Source organism: Atractosteus spatula, chromosome 8, assembly GCF_055471065.1.
Source record: "Atractosteus spatula isolate fAtrSpa1 chromosome 8, fAtrSpa1.hap1, whole genome shotgun sequence".
Lineage (NCBI taxonomy): Eukaryota > Metazoa > Chordata > Actinopteri > Semionotiformes > Lepisosteidae > Atractosteus > Atractosteus spatula.
The window spans coordinates 19,242,768-19,259,676 of NC_142713.1; the positions used below are offsets into that span (position 1 = coordinate 19,242,768).

General features: G+C 39.1%; 1 protein-coding gene across 1 annotated transcript; it reads left to right on the forward strand.

Annotated features, from left to right (window-relative positions):
• The first annotated feature begins 2,173 nt into the window (after positions 1-2,173).
• arsa (arylsulfatase A) lies at positions 2,174-12,107 on the forward strand. The gene is made up of 8 exons (XM_088924147.1): positions 2,174-2,794; positions 3,457-3,697; positions 4,106-4,324; positions 4,979-5,148; positions 5,793-5,917; positions 6,254-6,381; positions 9,133-9,235; positions 11,173-12,107. Exons 1-8 carry the CDS (start codon positions 2,562-2,564, stop codon positions 11,466-11,468), a joined length of 1,515 nt encoding a protein of 504 aa, XP_088780273.1. The 5' UTR covers positions 2,174-2,561; the 3' UTR covers positions 11,469-12,107.
• The last annotated feature ends 4,802 nt before the right edge of the window (positions 12,108-16,909 follow it).

Here is a 16,909-nt window from a genome sequence, read left to right on the forward strand (position 1 = left end):
CAAAGGTCAGGAGAAATTTTAGACCATTCCTCCTTACAAAACGGTTTCAGTTCATTGATATTTCTGGGATTCCTTGTGTGAACAGTGTCACGCCCGACATCCCTCCCTAGAGGGCGCTCCACTGCTCTCATGATTGTCCGTGAGATTAAGCTTCCCAGGTGTACCCTTTTAGAGTTATTATTTAAAGACCAGCTCCTCCAGTCCTTGGGGCTCATCATTAGGGTAAGATGTCGCAAGGCCCGCCTAGCACCAGGAAACCCTACGTCCGTCTCCTGAGGGCATAGGCCTCATCCCCGACACCTCCCGCTTCCTGAGCCCGGGGTCTGGAGGATCTCGCCCCGTCACCCTTGGACCTCCATGTTTTGTTTGTCCGTGTGCTCCCCCCTCCTGGGGATTTTAACTTTGTCGCGTCCCAGGATGGATTCCTTGTTGATGGACTCTCGGACTGTGCTTTGACCTGCCCTTGGACCCATTTGGATTTGGATGCCATTTTGTCTTCCCCGTACACTGTCTCACGGACTGTCACTATTATTTTGTGCACTATTAAACCCCTGTGTTTTCCCTTTTACCACGCCTCCTGTTTTCTCCAGCTCTTACCGCATCGCATAGGGTCTTCTATAAGATCTGACACGGATTTCAGTCCGTTTTCGTGACAAACAGCTCTTTTCAGGTCATGCCACAGCATCTCAATGATGTTGAGGTCTGGACTCTGACTTTGCCATTCCAGAACACATTCTTAGATTTAAACCATTCCATTGTTAATTTGGGTTTCAGGTCATTGTCTTGTTGCATCACCCAACTTTTATTAAGCTTCAGGTGACAGACCACTACCCTGACATTCATCTGTAAAATTTCCTGATACAATTTTGAATTCATTGTTCGCTCTATGATAGCAAGCTGTCCAGGCCATGAGGCAGCCCCAAACCATGATGCCCCGTCTACCATACTTCACAGTTGGGATGGGTTTTTTTTCCCCCCACCAAACAGCATTCTGTGTTTCTGATAATGAGTTCAACTTTTGTCTCATCTGTTTACAGAACATTGTCCCAGAAGCATTGTGGAACATCCAGGTGGTCTTTTGCAAACTTGAGACTTTTTTTTGGAGAGCTGTGGTTTCCTCCGTGGTGTTCTTCCATTAACACCATTCTTGTTCAGCATTTTTCTTATAGTGGACACATGAACAGAGACTTTGGCAAGTTCAAGAGATTTCTGTAGGTCCTTTGCTGTTGCCCTAGGGTTCTTTTTCACCTCCTTCAGCATTACACACTGCACTCTTGCTGTAATCTTTGCAGGACACCCACTCCTAGGGAAAGTAACAGCAGTTCTGAATTTCCCCCCATTTTTAGATAATTTGTCTTACTGTGGACTGATGAACACCCAGGCCTTTAGAAATGCTTTTGTAGCTTAATGCATCACTACAATTCTAAGGTCCTCTGATATTTCTTCTGATCAGGGCATGGTTCACATAAACAGCTCTTTCTTGAAAAGAGCAGACTGTCAGTAACCAACCTTAGTGTGCCTTTTTTATAGGCACCTCTAACCCACACCTCCAATCCCCACACCTCCAATCTCATCTCATTGTTTGGAACACCTTCCAGTTAGCATTTGGAGAAGTCATTAGCCTAGAGGTTCACATACTTTTTCCATCCTAGACTGTGAATGTTTAAACAATGTGTTCAGTACTGACAAGAAGAAGTACAATTGTTTGTGTGTTATTAGTTTAAGCAGGTTGTGTTTGTCTATTGTGTTTGTCTATTATTTATTGTGACTTTATTGAAGGTCAGCAACTGTACATGGCTGTTGTTTAATGCTCAACACACATTTCTTTATAAGGAAATGCCAGTAAGATTTTATCAGGAAACATTGCTGGGAAATCTTTTAAACAACGTGTTGTCATTCCAGCCACATGCTACAGTACACAGTTTATGAATCCTTTACTGTATTGAGTAGTACTGTACTAACAGTATTAGCATCCCGATGCAAGGTGCTGTACTTATGTCCTGCGCCACCAGGAATCACCCTCAAACTCTAATTTTTCTTCTTTTTTTTCATATGGGACGAATGTAACTAAGACGTCATAATAAGCGAAAGTTGTCCTTTAAATCACATTGCGTACAAAACACAACTACATTTCCCGGGATCCACTCAGAGCGTTTATGTAAGATCATGTGACAGAGGATCAGCTGACATCCAATTAGTCATATGATTTCATTGCCATTTCTTTCTGATGTTTTTGTTCAGTGCTGTAATACAATAATTTATTTTTAAAAACGAAAAAGTAAAATAAATAATTTTAATCATTTATATTAAAAATGTATCTGATGACGTCAGCAAGGAGTCGAATTTTAATACATGGCTAATTCGATGAAAGAATGAAGATAAGGCTACATTTTCAAATCACAGTTTGCAAGGAAAAGTAAAATAAATTCTTTAGGTCTAGTTTTTTCTTTCTTTCTGTATGCACCTGGCAGGTTGGTGGTACAAAGATTATTCTTCAGAAAACGCAATTCCCTTGCTCGTGTTTTTGTAAACTACAGCAGCTTTAGTTATTCTTGACAAAAATGCATTATTGTTTTTTACTTTTTATACTTGCATTCGTGGGACTTTTGCCTAACAACTGTTCGAGCTCCTCTCTTCCAAACATTATTCTTTTATTCGCTGATGATTTGGGTTTTGGTGACTTAGGCTGCTATGGACATCCAAGTTCAAAGACGCCGAACCTGGATAAATTAGCGGCGCACGGTCTGCGATTCACTGACTTCTATAGCACCAGTCCAGTCTGTAGCCCTTCGAGGTATGATTATTTTTTAATACTTTCTGTTGTTGTGTTGATGACGCCACGTGTTTAAATGATTACAAATTATTAGGTAGTGGTGTTCAGTATGAGTTTTTATTGTTTTGCAGTGATGATGTTTTCAACAGTGTAGGCATTTTAAATCATGATTGAAGTATATATACTTATGTACTGTTATATAATATCACGAAACAGATGGAATCAAATGGCATTTTAATGATCGAACTTGAGCAGTATTCATGACACGGGTGCAATGCGGAATCGTAGCCACTGTGGGGCATCAAAGGATAAGAAAAGGAATCCTAACTTTTCGCTGACAGTTACACATTTGTATGAGGGGCACGTTTTCTAATTGTAGAGAGCATTTAAATACGTTTTTCCATCTATGACCAGTTTTCTTTCTCTGAAAGGTTGACTCATTTTACGACTGTTTGGAAATTTCAATTCAGATATTGTTTCCTTCGCCTCTTGTATGTAACTAAGAAGCTATAACTGAGAACTGGAATTAAAGATCTAGAGCAATAGCTCTGAATCAACTCAAATAATACAGAATAGTCCTGTAGTTGTCCCCACGCAAGCATCCAACACTGCTGATCCCATGATGAATTTTGCATTGATGGTATGTTTTGTTAACTGATTCCAGGAACTGTCTCTACCCACAGGGCATCCCTCTTGACGGGTCGGTACCAGACACGATCTGGAATCTATCCGGGTGTCTTTTATCCTGGGTCAAAAGGAGGGCTTCCACTGAATGAGACCACCATTGCGGAGGTTCTGAAGCCTCTGGGATATACTACAGCCATAGTTGGAAAGTGGCACCTGGGCTTAGGGCCCAATAGAACCTACCTGCCTATCCACCAGGGCTTTGACCATTTCTTGGGTGTGCCTTACTCCCATGACCAGGTAGCTGGACAAACCCAGAAATATATATTTTTTTTACCTAGGGACTGACATGCACTAGTAAGAATTGCTATTGTGCCACTTTTTTGTGTCAATACAAAACAATTGTCGTCAATAAAATGTATGGGATTTGTTAGTGGTGTAGGTTTCGGGCTATACAATTAATGCACATAATTAAAGTCTTAGAATGAGATAATGCCTTTAAGCTGGTACTGTACACATTTGAAATGTAGCATTCTTGGTGCACTCTTGAGGACTATTGGAGCCGACTAGGAAATCAGTGTTTAGTGGTGTGGATGATGCACAAGCGGCTTATTTGTTAGGGTTAAGAAATTCTCAGCGTTTTTTAAGGTACCAGTAAAACTTAAAAAACACTAAAGATCTATGGACTTTCTCTTCTTTTTTTGACAGGGTCCTTGCCAGAACCTGACTTGCTTCCCTCCGGACATCAAGTGTTATGGGAAGTGTGACCAGGGTGTGGTGTACCTGCCTCTGTTTTTAAATGACACAATCAAGCAGCAGCCTGTCCACTTCCCGGACCTTGTGGCATTTTACAATAAATTTGCCACGGAATTCATCTCGACTTCACTCAAAAGAGAGCAGCCATTCTTCCTTTATTATGCTTCTCATGTAAGTGTTCACTATTTCAAGAGACCTATTTCAAAAGATCTTTTGCGTTTTTAAATGTTTATTTTAGGATTGGGTGACTTATAGCTGCTACTGGTAGCTGTGCTGTCTGGGTTTACCAAAGATTAAGTTAAACGAAGCAAAAGCATAACTAGTCAATCATAAGATAACTCATTTCTATCTAATTTCTCTACATTTTATATCTCATTTGATAAACATTTGTGCAGTAAGTGAGATGCATTTTTCTGTCTTTAAGAACGTAACGTTAGAATGAGAGAAGGCCTTTCAGCCCACATGGTAGTAGTAATATGACCATTGACCGAATGATCTTATCCAGACGTTGTTTGGATGTTGTTTTATGGCTGGGTAGTTTGTTTCACACTCCTATGACCCTCTGGGTAAAGACGTTTTTAGTTGTTAATGTACGTCCACATAGTTTACACATTTGCCCTCTGGTTCGTGTTTCACTCTTCATTCTGAATGTATTTCTCATGTTTCTTATGTTGTCAGAGGAGAAACGCTTAGGGTGTAATATAGTACTGAATGGCCTACAATATTATTGTCAAGGTGAGCCAGTCCATCTGAGATCCAGATGAATAAAACAGAAGAGAATGTACATCACCGGGCCTCAGAGAAATAAGTCTCTTCTCTTCACAGCACACCCACTATCCCCAGTTTGCCGGCGAGGGTGCAACAGGGAAGTCTTTGCGAGGGCCCTTTGGAGACGCTCTGCTGGAGTTTGATCAAACAGTGGGAGCACTCATGACAGCTGTAGAAGTCAATGGTGCCCAGAACAACACCTTTGTGTTCTTTACCAGTGACAATGGGTAGGTATTGGTGCCCTTAAATAAACTCACCTTCAGGATCTGAAATGGGGAGCCTGCTTGGGCTAGGCTGGTTTTCTTTCATCTCAAATGTTATTTTATCACTTTAGTTGAACCAATTAAGTACATATAGGTTGTGTTTTTCACAGATGTAATTCACAGATTATTGCAATGTTAATTGAACCGTGCCAAATGTTGATCATGTAGTTTCGAATCACAAGTAAGATGCATGACTATACATAGGTTTAGAGCAGACTAACCATATTTGCTTAGTGCAGGGATGAAAACTCCATCTCAGGATGGCCAAAAGGTTTCTGTTTTTCTTTCTACCTGAGCCCTTAATTACCTAACTGAGATCATTATTTTACTCAGTTGGACAGTTAAAGCCTAGTTCTTAAGAATCTGGAGTTTTAAATAGACCATTAATAGTATAAAACCTAGAACATTAAAAGGTTACAATTTGGCCATTTGGCCAGTCAAGTCTGTTTGTATTTAATTCAAGGATCTTATCCCACTATTTCGTTGTAAGAAGCAAAGGCTTCAACAATATGGCTCGGTAGCTTGTTCCATACTTCCTACGCTCACAACCCTCTCATGTTCGCAGTTTTCTGAAAATGAGCATTTTCTACCCTTTGTTTCCTTGCAAGGCCTGAGCTAATGCGAATGTCCCGTGGTGGGAATTCAGGCCTCCTGAAGTGTGGGAAGGGGACCACCTACGAGGGAGGAATGAGAGAGCCAGCTATTGCACACTGGCCTGGGAAGATCCAAGCAGGTTATGTAATAAGGCAGTTAAAGATTTTCACATTGTAAACCAGCAATAATCGTGGCTTTTGTATTTGGAAGAAAAATTGACGTTTCCAGCTCAGTTGATACACTTTTCACAGTTGTTTCAAATCGTTAGGCAAGACACATCTCTGTGATGAAACAGAGATGTACAGTGTTAAACACGTAAGGCAACATTTCTACTTTTCTCCTCTAATTCCAGATTAACTGAAGTTCTTTTTCCTCTTCATTTTTAAGGGAAAGAATGCGTTGTGTTAGTGTCCTTGTGGCAATTTCTCGGCCATCGAATGTGTATTGTAAGCACTGCTGAATTCCCCCTCTGTAGGAGTGACACATGAGCTGGGAAGCACCCTGGACCTTCTCCCAACCATCGCCGGCCTTGTGCAGGCAAAGCTCCCAAAGGTACAGCTTGATGGATATGACATGAGGGACATCCTCTTCAAGCATAGAAAGGTAATTCTTTAAAATGTTTGTCCATGGAGGGAACATCATTAATTATACTTACCCTTTTTTGCAAGCTGTCCATTTACAAAAAAAAAGTAATGGGAGCGACCTTTTCCGTAGATCAGGATAACTAATCAAGCAGATAAAAACTTGGTTTTTTTAATAAGAAAGTATTTTTTTTTATCAAACTAGGATGGCATAGTTAGCACTGCTGCCTAACAGATTTTGGGTTTGATTCATTGAATAAGGCATGTGACTGGAAAAAGGTGGTCTACATTGAGTGTGCATGCTGTGTCTGTGTGTGCTGTGGCCAGTGATCCATTACCCTCACACATGCCAAAGATGTGCTGGCTAGGTTAAATGTTATCACTAAGCTGTCACTGTGTATTTATCTTGCAGTAGAGAAGCATCCTGACTATGGTTTAATTCCACCTTCTTCCCTGTGGGCTCTGAGTTGCTTGCTCCTGGGTAGAGTGCGATAGGCAGCTTTCTGTTAATACATATCTGTATCTGTAATTAAAATAGAATCAGTGAGCAGCATGGCACCTCCTTGAATACTCAGTAAAATTTAGGCTCTAAGCTCCTCAACATTGACTTCACACTGTACTTAGGTGACCAAGCCTTTTCAGAGGTAGCCTCTCATCTTTGGAATACTCTTACTGACCATAGTAACAAACACACCTTCTGCTGATGTTTTTAGATTTTACTTCAAAATTGACTTGTTTTCATTATTCCATCCATTTTCTAACCGCTTGTCCAAATTAGGGTCTCTGTATATCCTGGAGGCAACAGGATATCACAGCACATCACAGGGCAGACAAATAGAGACAAGCACGCACTCACACCAGGGCCAGTTTTCCCAGAAGCCAATTAACCTAACAGTATGTCTTTAGGCTGGGTGAGAAAGAGAAGAGCATTACTTTAAGTTAAAAAGACATATTGCTCACAAAAGATAGGCAGCATAGAGGCCTCATTTTCTCACTCTCATGCAAACTGATTGTGGACAAAGGTGTTCATACATAAATAAAAGAATCCTAAGAGTGTTATGTTATTTTTTTCTACATTTCTAATCTGCACTTTTGGTGTACTGTGATACTTGTAAATATTTCCCAAAGATAATGAGTTCCCTTAAAGAGCTCATGAACATGGTATCTTAACGATACATCTTGACACTAACCTCTGCATTTCCCTGTAAGTATTACTACTGTATATCCTGTAAGTTTATTTCTCTCTGTTCATCAAGTTCTGGATCTTATATTAAGAAATATAAAATGCTCAGAAGACTGGAGAAGACACATTCACTTTGCTGATATCGAGAATTTTGTGTCATGTGACATAATGATCAAGGTGCTGTGCTCAGCATTTTTATCTTTATCCTTAGCTAACCTTTCTAAACAGCCTTGTATTACAGAAGCTACACACAGGATATAAGAATTGTGTGATTGACAACTCCAGACAAGTAGTACCGACAATATGATTACATTGTGCTGCATCATGAGTGGTGTTATTGAAGGACAAGGCTGAGTCCTTGCCATAAACAAGCTGATAGTGCCCTTGAAGTTTTAGACATTAGACATTTGTCATGAATTGTTAAAATGGTACGTTTATCGTGGGGTGGTAGTAATGTCCTGCTGCATAATATGATGAAAAACTGAGTACTTTGCCTATCATAAATGACAATGCATATATTGATTTAAGAAGTTATGCGGGAGAACGGGGAGAGAAGTTCTGGCATTAAAGAATGATATAGAAGCAAGACATAGTGCTCTGTTCCTCCTTTTGCTATTTCACTCATGCATACGCCTCATAACAATATTCACATGCAGTATATTAATATAGTCATGTGTAACACTAAATTCAAATATGTTGGCATTTCTGACCCTGGCTCAGCCCAGACAGTGAATGACAACAGACCTCTTGCTGCTGCATGAACTTCCAGTGATTCGTCGGAGTAATTAACTCCTACAGCTTATTACCTTTGCTAATGTCTCTCTGTTATCATTTTATATATTTGAAATCATTTGGCTAATTTGCATTATTTGAGAGGTTTCTCACGGTTTGGGATTTCCACACCAGAATATGTTGGAGTTCATTCGCAGGTTACTAGAAGCATTTTGAGTCGTACAACACCAAAGATGAATTGATAGGGAAGGCTCTTTAACTAATAATGATATATTTTAATTATCTTATTGATAGTTTTATAGGGGTTACACTTTGCTCTCTTCTTGGATTCATGTGTTAGATAATTGTTAGAAGCTTGCAAGTGTTGATGTCTCTTTCAAGCTGGATTTGTCTGTTGTTTTCCTGGTGAATCTATTCAATGCATCTATTCTGTCTATTATAAGGATTGTAAATGTTTGCTCTTCTTTTCATTTTTTTGTAGTGGCTTGACAATATTTGCGGTAGAGACCACACTTATGGAAATGTACTGAGCTTTAATGTAATATAATGGCCCAGGCATGGAATTCAACTTTCAGTTCTCACTGAAATGACTTGCCTTTCTGTTTAGAACCTTTGAGCTTATTTTTGATGTGCTTAAAATGGCCTGACCTAGAGCAGTTGCAGGGAGGATATTAGAAGGAGGCATCTTGAAAGCAGTGGCTCATAAGAAAGCCAACTTGACATTGAATGCATTGTAATGTCCTGCCCTTAGGTCTTAGTTGCACATTCAGCTTGGGTTTGTGTTGTCTTATCTCAGCATAAAGGCCTTTTTATTTATTTTCACGTTTTAATGCCTTTGTTATCTTTTTTTTTCTTCAGAGTCGGAGAGAAGTCATGTTTTACTACCCCACAGATCCCAGTGAGAAGCTTGGCGTTTTTGCTGTGCGGCTTAGGAAGTATAAGGCACATTACTACACACGGGGTAAGAAAAAGGAAAAGGCCAGTTGCTTTACGAACTGAGAACATTCTCATCAGAAATTGCTTACCCAGCAAATGTCCTTGCAGTGAGCTTAGGTTCAGAGCTATAATCCAGACATCACCAGACTGTGTCCTTTGCCAACTGACAGACATTTCCCCAGCAGCAAAACGCAGCTGGCTAAATTCCACCATGCTAGGGTTGGATTCGGTGAACCAGGGTGTCCTTGGTTCACATTGCAACTCCAGCACCTGGGGCTCGACTGCCTAGAAGACAAGCAGTGCTGCCTCATTTCCAATCATTGCAAACAGCCCAGCCTGGCACTGTGGAGCCTGCAGCATGTCAAATGACAAACGTCTCTGACCCCTGGGTGTCAACGTGTCTGTGTGTGGATCTTCATTCTCCTCATACAGTACTTTGATCATAGCAGAAAGCTGATAAACAGTTGGCAGTTCCAAACTGGGAAGTTATAAAAATCTGTAATTCACTACTTCTGTTGACAGAAAAATGTTCATCCATATGTTTGTTTAAATTGTTTGATATTATGGAAATTAGATTTGTAGACAATGTACTTAATCTAAAAGTCCATAAAACTAAACATTTTTCCATGTACAGGGTAAGGATTTTGAAATTAAAAGATTAATTAGAACATAAAACAGAGCAAACCTCATTGTATTTACAGTACCTTGAAATACAACAGACAGAATAATAATGTGTCTTTACTGAAGCAAATCAATGTCCAATAAGAGGACAGGCAGTCTTAATGGTTATTTTTGCAAGTGATAATCCCTTTTATTATATCTTAAAAGTTTAGATCTTAAGAAATGTTATTTCATGAGATTCTGGTCACATATCATAGTTGTATAGTTGGTTAAAAATGAAAATAAGCTGGGTAATTCTTAATTGCTGAGGTGTTTTCTCATTTTTTCAGTAGCATATATTTTGCAAACTCTTGTACAAAAAATAATCAGAATATTCTTATGTTTACTTATTTTATTACTTATTTAATAGTTATTCATTTTATTAAGGAAACATACTTTATCGGATGCTGCCTCACACTGATGTGATCAGTTTTTAAGCTTGCACAAAACTATGCATAACAATATGTCATGTTTTTGCGAGGAAAGGGCTGTGATTTGGTTAATAGAAGCTGTAACATGCAAGAGTAGGGGACCTTATAAAGGTAGAAAATACTTTTTATATCTTTTGATCATTTTTATTTAGAATTTGCCAGTTATGTATTTTGTTATTATACTGAGGATTTAGAATTGCCAATTGTGTATTTACAGTGATGAGTCAATGAAGTTTAGAAGGTTTGTACTTGTAATGTCTGGATAGATTTCAGACTCTGCTAAAAACTAAGTCACTTCAGAGAGCCAGACTACCTACAGTAGTTAGAGTACCTTCTGCTTTTTTGAACAATCTCTGTGAGTGTGATTCCAAGACTTCTATTTGTCAGTCATTATCCATCACTGACAAACAAGTCACAGAAAATATGTTGCTGAGTGTTTCCTGATGTAGAGCTGCTTTAGCATATAGTTGTTTGGATATATTTTTACATTCTTAAATTCATCAGAGCTGTAACCTTGAAATACTTCCCAAAACCAAAAATGGGAAAAGAGAACATGGAAATTTCCACATTGGTATCAATATTGAAACCTGTTCCATAGTTTTTATCATCTTTATGGGTTCATTTTCTCTAGTATTCTGTTAAGTAAAAGAGAATCCAGAATTGCTGAACTTGTGGTTGATTGATAGTATTAAAGAAACATCTTTTGATTATTAAGGATCGTGCCTGCTGGTTGATCCACTGCAGAAAATACCTGAACGCCCCTCCTAAATATTTCAATATGTGTTGTGTCTTCTTTCAGGTTTTTTCAACATTTAACACTTGCCATTAAATTTAAAGGCTTCTTTTTTTTGTCCCTAAATTATACTTTCAGGTGCTTCTCACAGTGATACAACTCCTGATCAGGCCTGCCATTTAAATGCCTTTCTGACACGTCATGATCCACCACTGCTCTTTGACCTTGAATCAGACCCGTCTGAGAACTACAGCCTTGGGCCCAGCCATCCTGATTATAAAGATGTCCTTCAGGAAATACAAGCTAGAAAGGAGGAGTTTGAGAAGACAATGGTGTTTGGGGAAAGCCAGATAGGGATGGGGTCTGACCCTGAGCTGCAGCCCTGCTGTAACCCGCAGTGTATCCCAAAGCCTTCATGCTGTGCTTGCAGTTAGCAGCAAGTGAAATTACAAATGTGGACACTTCCTGTTTTTTCAGCCTCCAGCAGAATATGCTTACTGGAATCATTAAAAATGTTCTGTCTTTACCTGCTGACCTGGAACACTTTTTGTACTGTACAGTATGTCTTCGTAAAATCCAGTTAATGAATGTTTAAATCAAAACAAAAAATGGTTGTTTTTTATCTTTAATATTAAACAATAATTTAAATATAATCTGCAGGAGTTACATTTGAAATAACATGATTTTGTTAACTGCTATTATTGCCGTGCCAGGAATTTCTCATCTTCTGTCATAATCTAGCTTCAATAAATGATGCTGAAAGCAGATCAGGACATGCTGTAAATGTCATGCTAACTAAAGTATAAAAAAACACAGTTGCACAAGCTTAATTTTATATGAATTACAACCAAATAATCCAAATGATTAATTATCCATTAGCCAATGTATCAACCAAATGAATAAAAGGGTAAATTAAAACACAAGAAAGGCTTGTAAGAAGTCAGGGCATTCATGTTTTTGTATATATATATAAAGAACATACACAATGCTAGTGGTGGTTTTGGGTCTTTGAAGACTCTGTAGCTTGGTTGTAAAATGTGAAAAAGCCTGAAATAAAGTGTCCTGCACTTGCTTTGACTGTGGAATTCTTATGTGTGCACATCCCTGGAACCACCCTGGGCTAGGGTAGGGTTTGTTGCATATTGGCGCAAACCCTGTCAGAAGAACACAGAGGTGCTCCCCTAGAGATTTGTTTTGAGAAACTGCATAACGGAAGAGTTGTGACAATGGATGGAGTTGAGATGAGACCCAAGACTTTTCCACAATCCTTGGCCAAGTTTCAGGGAAGAGAAAGAACTCCTAAAGAGTGAGGAGACCCAGCTCTCAAACACAGGCAGTGTGGCAGTGCTTCGAGAGGGATGGGCAAGAGCTTCCACCCTTGACATGTCCTCAGCCCCGGATGCTTGGGGAGGGTATGAATGGTGTAGTGACTCCACCCCCCCACTGGTGGGGTGTTCTGAAAGGGCTGAAAAAATCAGGCTGTTCAGGCTGAGCACATGGCCTTAAATCACATAAACTAATGTTGTGGGAAATTCTTAATCCGAGGAGCAGGACACAGTCTTATGCAGATTCAGTTTTATTGAGCTCAATAAGTTCAATAACGCGCGCTGGGTCTGCCCCAAAGAACAGACAAACTGCAAGGGTTTTCCAGCTCCTATATACAGTCAGAAGAAAGTTTATTTCATGATCTGAGTGCTTGTCCTGTTCTTTGATATGTAATTATTTCTTGTTCTACTCTGTCTTGCTCTAGGTTCTGTCCTTTGATATGCAGCAGACATTGGCCTGCCTTGTCCTGTTTGTGGATGTTGTACCTGTCTTTTATTATGTAGCGTTAAGTCACTGGGGCTGCTAAAGTAAGTCAGCTTTATGGCATCTTAGTGTAACTTTTGTCAAAGGCTCAATTAACAGACCCCAACAACACCTCTCACAATGTGCTTAAGTGGTGATAGTGCGATGCTGGATAAGTGAGATGTATACATGTCCCACCTCACTAAGCACAGTAACAAAGAAAGAAGAAGTTACTTAACAGGAGTACATGGCAAACTGAGAGTAGAAAGGAACTAGATTGATAGATACTTTATTAATCCCATGAGGGAAAGGGAGATTGTAACTGGGAGGTAGAGAACAGGATGTGCTTGACTGGATTTTTGAGGCATAATAAATAATGGAAACATCTCTTCATAGTTTCTTTTAATGAATAAGCTCTGGCTGCTTTTGAATTTTGAATATTGTGTAAGAGGAGAGCCTGTTGCTCAGCTGAAGTGCCCACATCAGTTGACTAGTTGCCTTTGAACGCTAATGAATTGTGTACCAGAAAATCAAGGAGGACGAACTTGACCTATGGCGAGTGTTTCTGGAGGACAGAAAAAGAGTGCCAAATGGGATAACCGCAGAGCTGAAGACAGCTTCATAAACTCCATCTGCCTTAATGAATCTCTTAAAATTAATTCTTAATTTTTTTCTTCAGTATTGAATTAGACCCCAAGGCTTTCACATCTAATACATTTTTAAAGAATCAAAATAAAACATTAACCTTCTCCTCAAAAATGTTGGTCAATGTTAAAATAGGTCAGAGTGGCTCAACCACTGTTTCCAGCTCCCACACCATCATGGCCAGTGGTCAGTCACCGAATCAAACTTCCCATCAGCCTGTTTCCATGGCATCACAGTTGGGCAGGCTGTTTATACCATCGCCACATCATTAACAGCTCTTACCTTGTTTCCAGCGGTGCTTGGTCACTCGTGCTCTGTAACCAGCAGTATGGGGGGGGATACAGAAGATACATCTGTATCTTGCCATGAAAACTCTATGGATAGTGACGGTGGAACTGTCCATAGGGTTCCATAGGGTCGCCATTAGTCAATACTGACTAGACGGCACTCAACCACCACTTTTGTCTTTCCTTGTATGACCTGGATTGCCTGACTCTATGAACCCTCTCCAATATTTCAACCTGTTTGCCTGTTTACTCCCCCTTCAGATATTCCACTGGTGCCTTATCTTGTTTCCACTTCAGCAGCATGCCTACATTTCTGCGACTGCTATGTGATGGTCTGGCTGCGCAGATACATGTTCGCCTGTAGTGCTCTGTGCATTTCTGCCTGCCTATTTACCTGCATCCCTGTGGTCTGCTGCAAACAACACCACTGCCTGCTTTTGGCTCTCCCTGTCTCAGCACTTGTTTCCTACTACATCAGTATCCTTCTCCTAACTCAGACTGCGGTACCTCTTCAAGTTTCTTCAGAGATCCTTTACAGACTCAACAGGAGATGCATCAGATGTGGGTGCAACCTCAGAAACACACTAAGGATTCTAATAATTTTGGAACAGAACAGAACAAATCCAAATGCAAATGCTTTTTACAAGCTGGTGAAATAAAATTGTAGTTCAATCATGCAAAGAATATGCAGGAACTCAAAGTAGCTACAGGAAAACATCACATATTATACAGTACATACATACTCAATGGGTTGCAGATTGCATGCAGTTGTTGACTCAAATTGATATGAAAATACTGACTTTTACATTCTAAAAATAAGTATCCTAATACTGATAGTGCCAAGAAAACGTTTGTGAAGCACTTAGAATTTTCACATTATTGAAACCTAAAATGTTATTAGATATCAATTTATGTCCTAATAATAGATAAAGCTAACGTTATGAAACTAAAGACATAAAACATGATAGTCTTTCAACATTTATTTACCCTCAAATGGTGCAATATGCGAATGTTTAGATTCAGTAACTGGTGCCACCCATTTGAGCAGGAATGACTAAAGGTTCCCTGTAACCATCAATCAATCTCTCACATCAGTTTTGAGGAATTTTGGCCCATTCATATTATAGAACTCCTTCAACTCCTGTGACATTTGTGGGGTGCTTTGCATAGACTGCTCACTTCAGGTTTCAAAGGGGTATAGACTTTGATTATGCCATTGTAAAACACAGAATTTCTTCCTATGCAGCCATACTTTTATGGATCTGCTTGTACTGTATGTTTGTTGTCTTGTTGCAAGGCCCTCTTATGGTAGCACTTTGGGTCATGAATTGATGGCCTGACATTCTACTCTAGAAACTTCTAATACAATCCAGAAATCATGATTGTGTCAATGATAGAAAGTAAACCAGGTCCTGAGGCAGCAAAGCACCCCCAAATCCCACGGCCACCACCATGTGTTATAACTTGGTTGAGGTTCTTATGTTTGAAAGCAGTGTTTGATGTTCGAGTGGATTCTACCTTTGACTCCTCTGTACAGAAAACATTGCTCCAGGCTTGTGGATCTTCAGTGTATTCTTTGGTGAACTTCAGATGGGCAGCAATGTTCTTTTTGGTTTCTCCTTGCTATCCTTCCATGAACACCTTGTTCAGTCATTTTCCGATATCATGAACAGCCATGGTAGCCAAAGAGAGAGTGGTCTGCAAATCCCTGGATGTAACTCTAAAGTTCTTGATGTAACTTGGATGTAACTTTCTTGATGATTTTCCAATAAATTTATGGAGAGATTTTTGTAGGATCCTGAGTAGGATAACTGCTCTTGAACTTCTTCCATTTGTAACCTATCTGTTTGATGGAATCTATGAAGCCTCAAGTTCTCAGAAGTGGTTTTGTAACACTTTCCAGACTGATGAGCTCATTAACTTTTTTCTGAGGTCCTTAGAGATGTCTTTAGATTATGACATGACTTGTTTTCACACACTGTATGATGAAGACAAAATTCACACTGTTTCTGATCATTATACAAGGTGGGGCCTTCCAAACCTACCCCCAAGATCTATCTATTTAAAATCCCGTTTCAAATAATCCCCCTATTTATCCCTTTAATTGAGCTAATGAAACTAGGGTTTTCATGTTCCCTGTACCTTAATTACTCATAGTGTTATTAAATTCATAAATAATTTTGTTTCAAAAGACACGTAATTGACTACTATAAACACTTTTGGATATTTATCTTTAACTTTGAAATTTCCATATTTATCTTTGGGACTCACAAAGTTTTTCTCAACACTGTATGACATTACAGTGATTGTTTCCTTAACCCTCACCTGAAAGTGTCAATTATTTTTTTCAAATTTTTTAATTTCAAACCAATCGTATTCCCCACATAATGTATGGAAGTCAATAAGATAAATATCAAAGATGATACAGACTCTACCTTTTATTATTTATTTATCATTGGAAATATAAAATTTAGAAGAATGTGTACCTGTAGTTTTTGTAGAATTTTGAAAGGCTGGGCTTGTTCTCTGCTAGAAATCCCATTCCCAATCCCATATTTTCAGTTCCTAAAATCCATAGGATTTATAATTACACATGGTGTTATTAAGCAAACTAGAATTTCCAGTAGTTTCCAAGCTGAAAATATTCAAAAGGAGCCAATTACAATATAGCTGGTTCTGTTAAAGATGAAATTTTAAATTGGAGAACTCCTGAATTAAAACCAGAGAATCACACAGGCAGATAAGGACTTGTTAATATTATGTTATTGTAGTGAAAGAGACATCCTTAGATAATTGCATGATATTTCAGTAACATCCCCTCATGATCTACTTTAAATGGTGCAACTAAAGGTTCAAAACTACAATCTGTATTTTAAAACGTATTTAAATCATATGTGAATCTTGGCCTCAATCATCCACAGCTTTAGTCTGAATTTTGTTGCAAGACTTGCAGCCAGATTTCATGCTTTTTTTATATATTGCAAAACACCACTGACTTCACTTACCAGGTTGCCAAGCTTTTAAGCAGCGGGTTACTGTCAATAGCTTCCAGTTGTGGAGCAACTGAAACAACTGAGTAAACACAAGCACACTCACAGAACCGTACAAACACTCTCTGACATCAAGCATATATTTTATTCATAAGACCAAATCCA

Excerpts from the sequence above, each read along its gene's own strand:
- arsa (XM_088924147.1), top strand. The coding sequence starts at position 2,562 with ATGCATTATTGTTTTTTACTTTTTATACTTGCATTCGTGGGACTTTTG. Across the intron at positions 5,149-5,792 it reads TTCTTTACCAGTGACAATGG|GCCTGAGCTAATGCGAATGT; the intron begins GTAGGTATTGGT and ends TTTCCTTGCAAG. Across the intron at positions 5,918-6,253 it reads GCCTGGGAAGATCCAAGCAG|GAGTGACACATGAGCTGGGA; the intron begins GTTATGTAATAA and ends CCCCCTCTGTAG.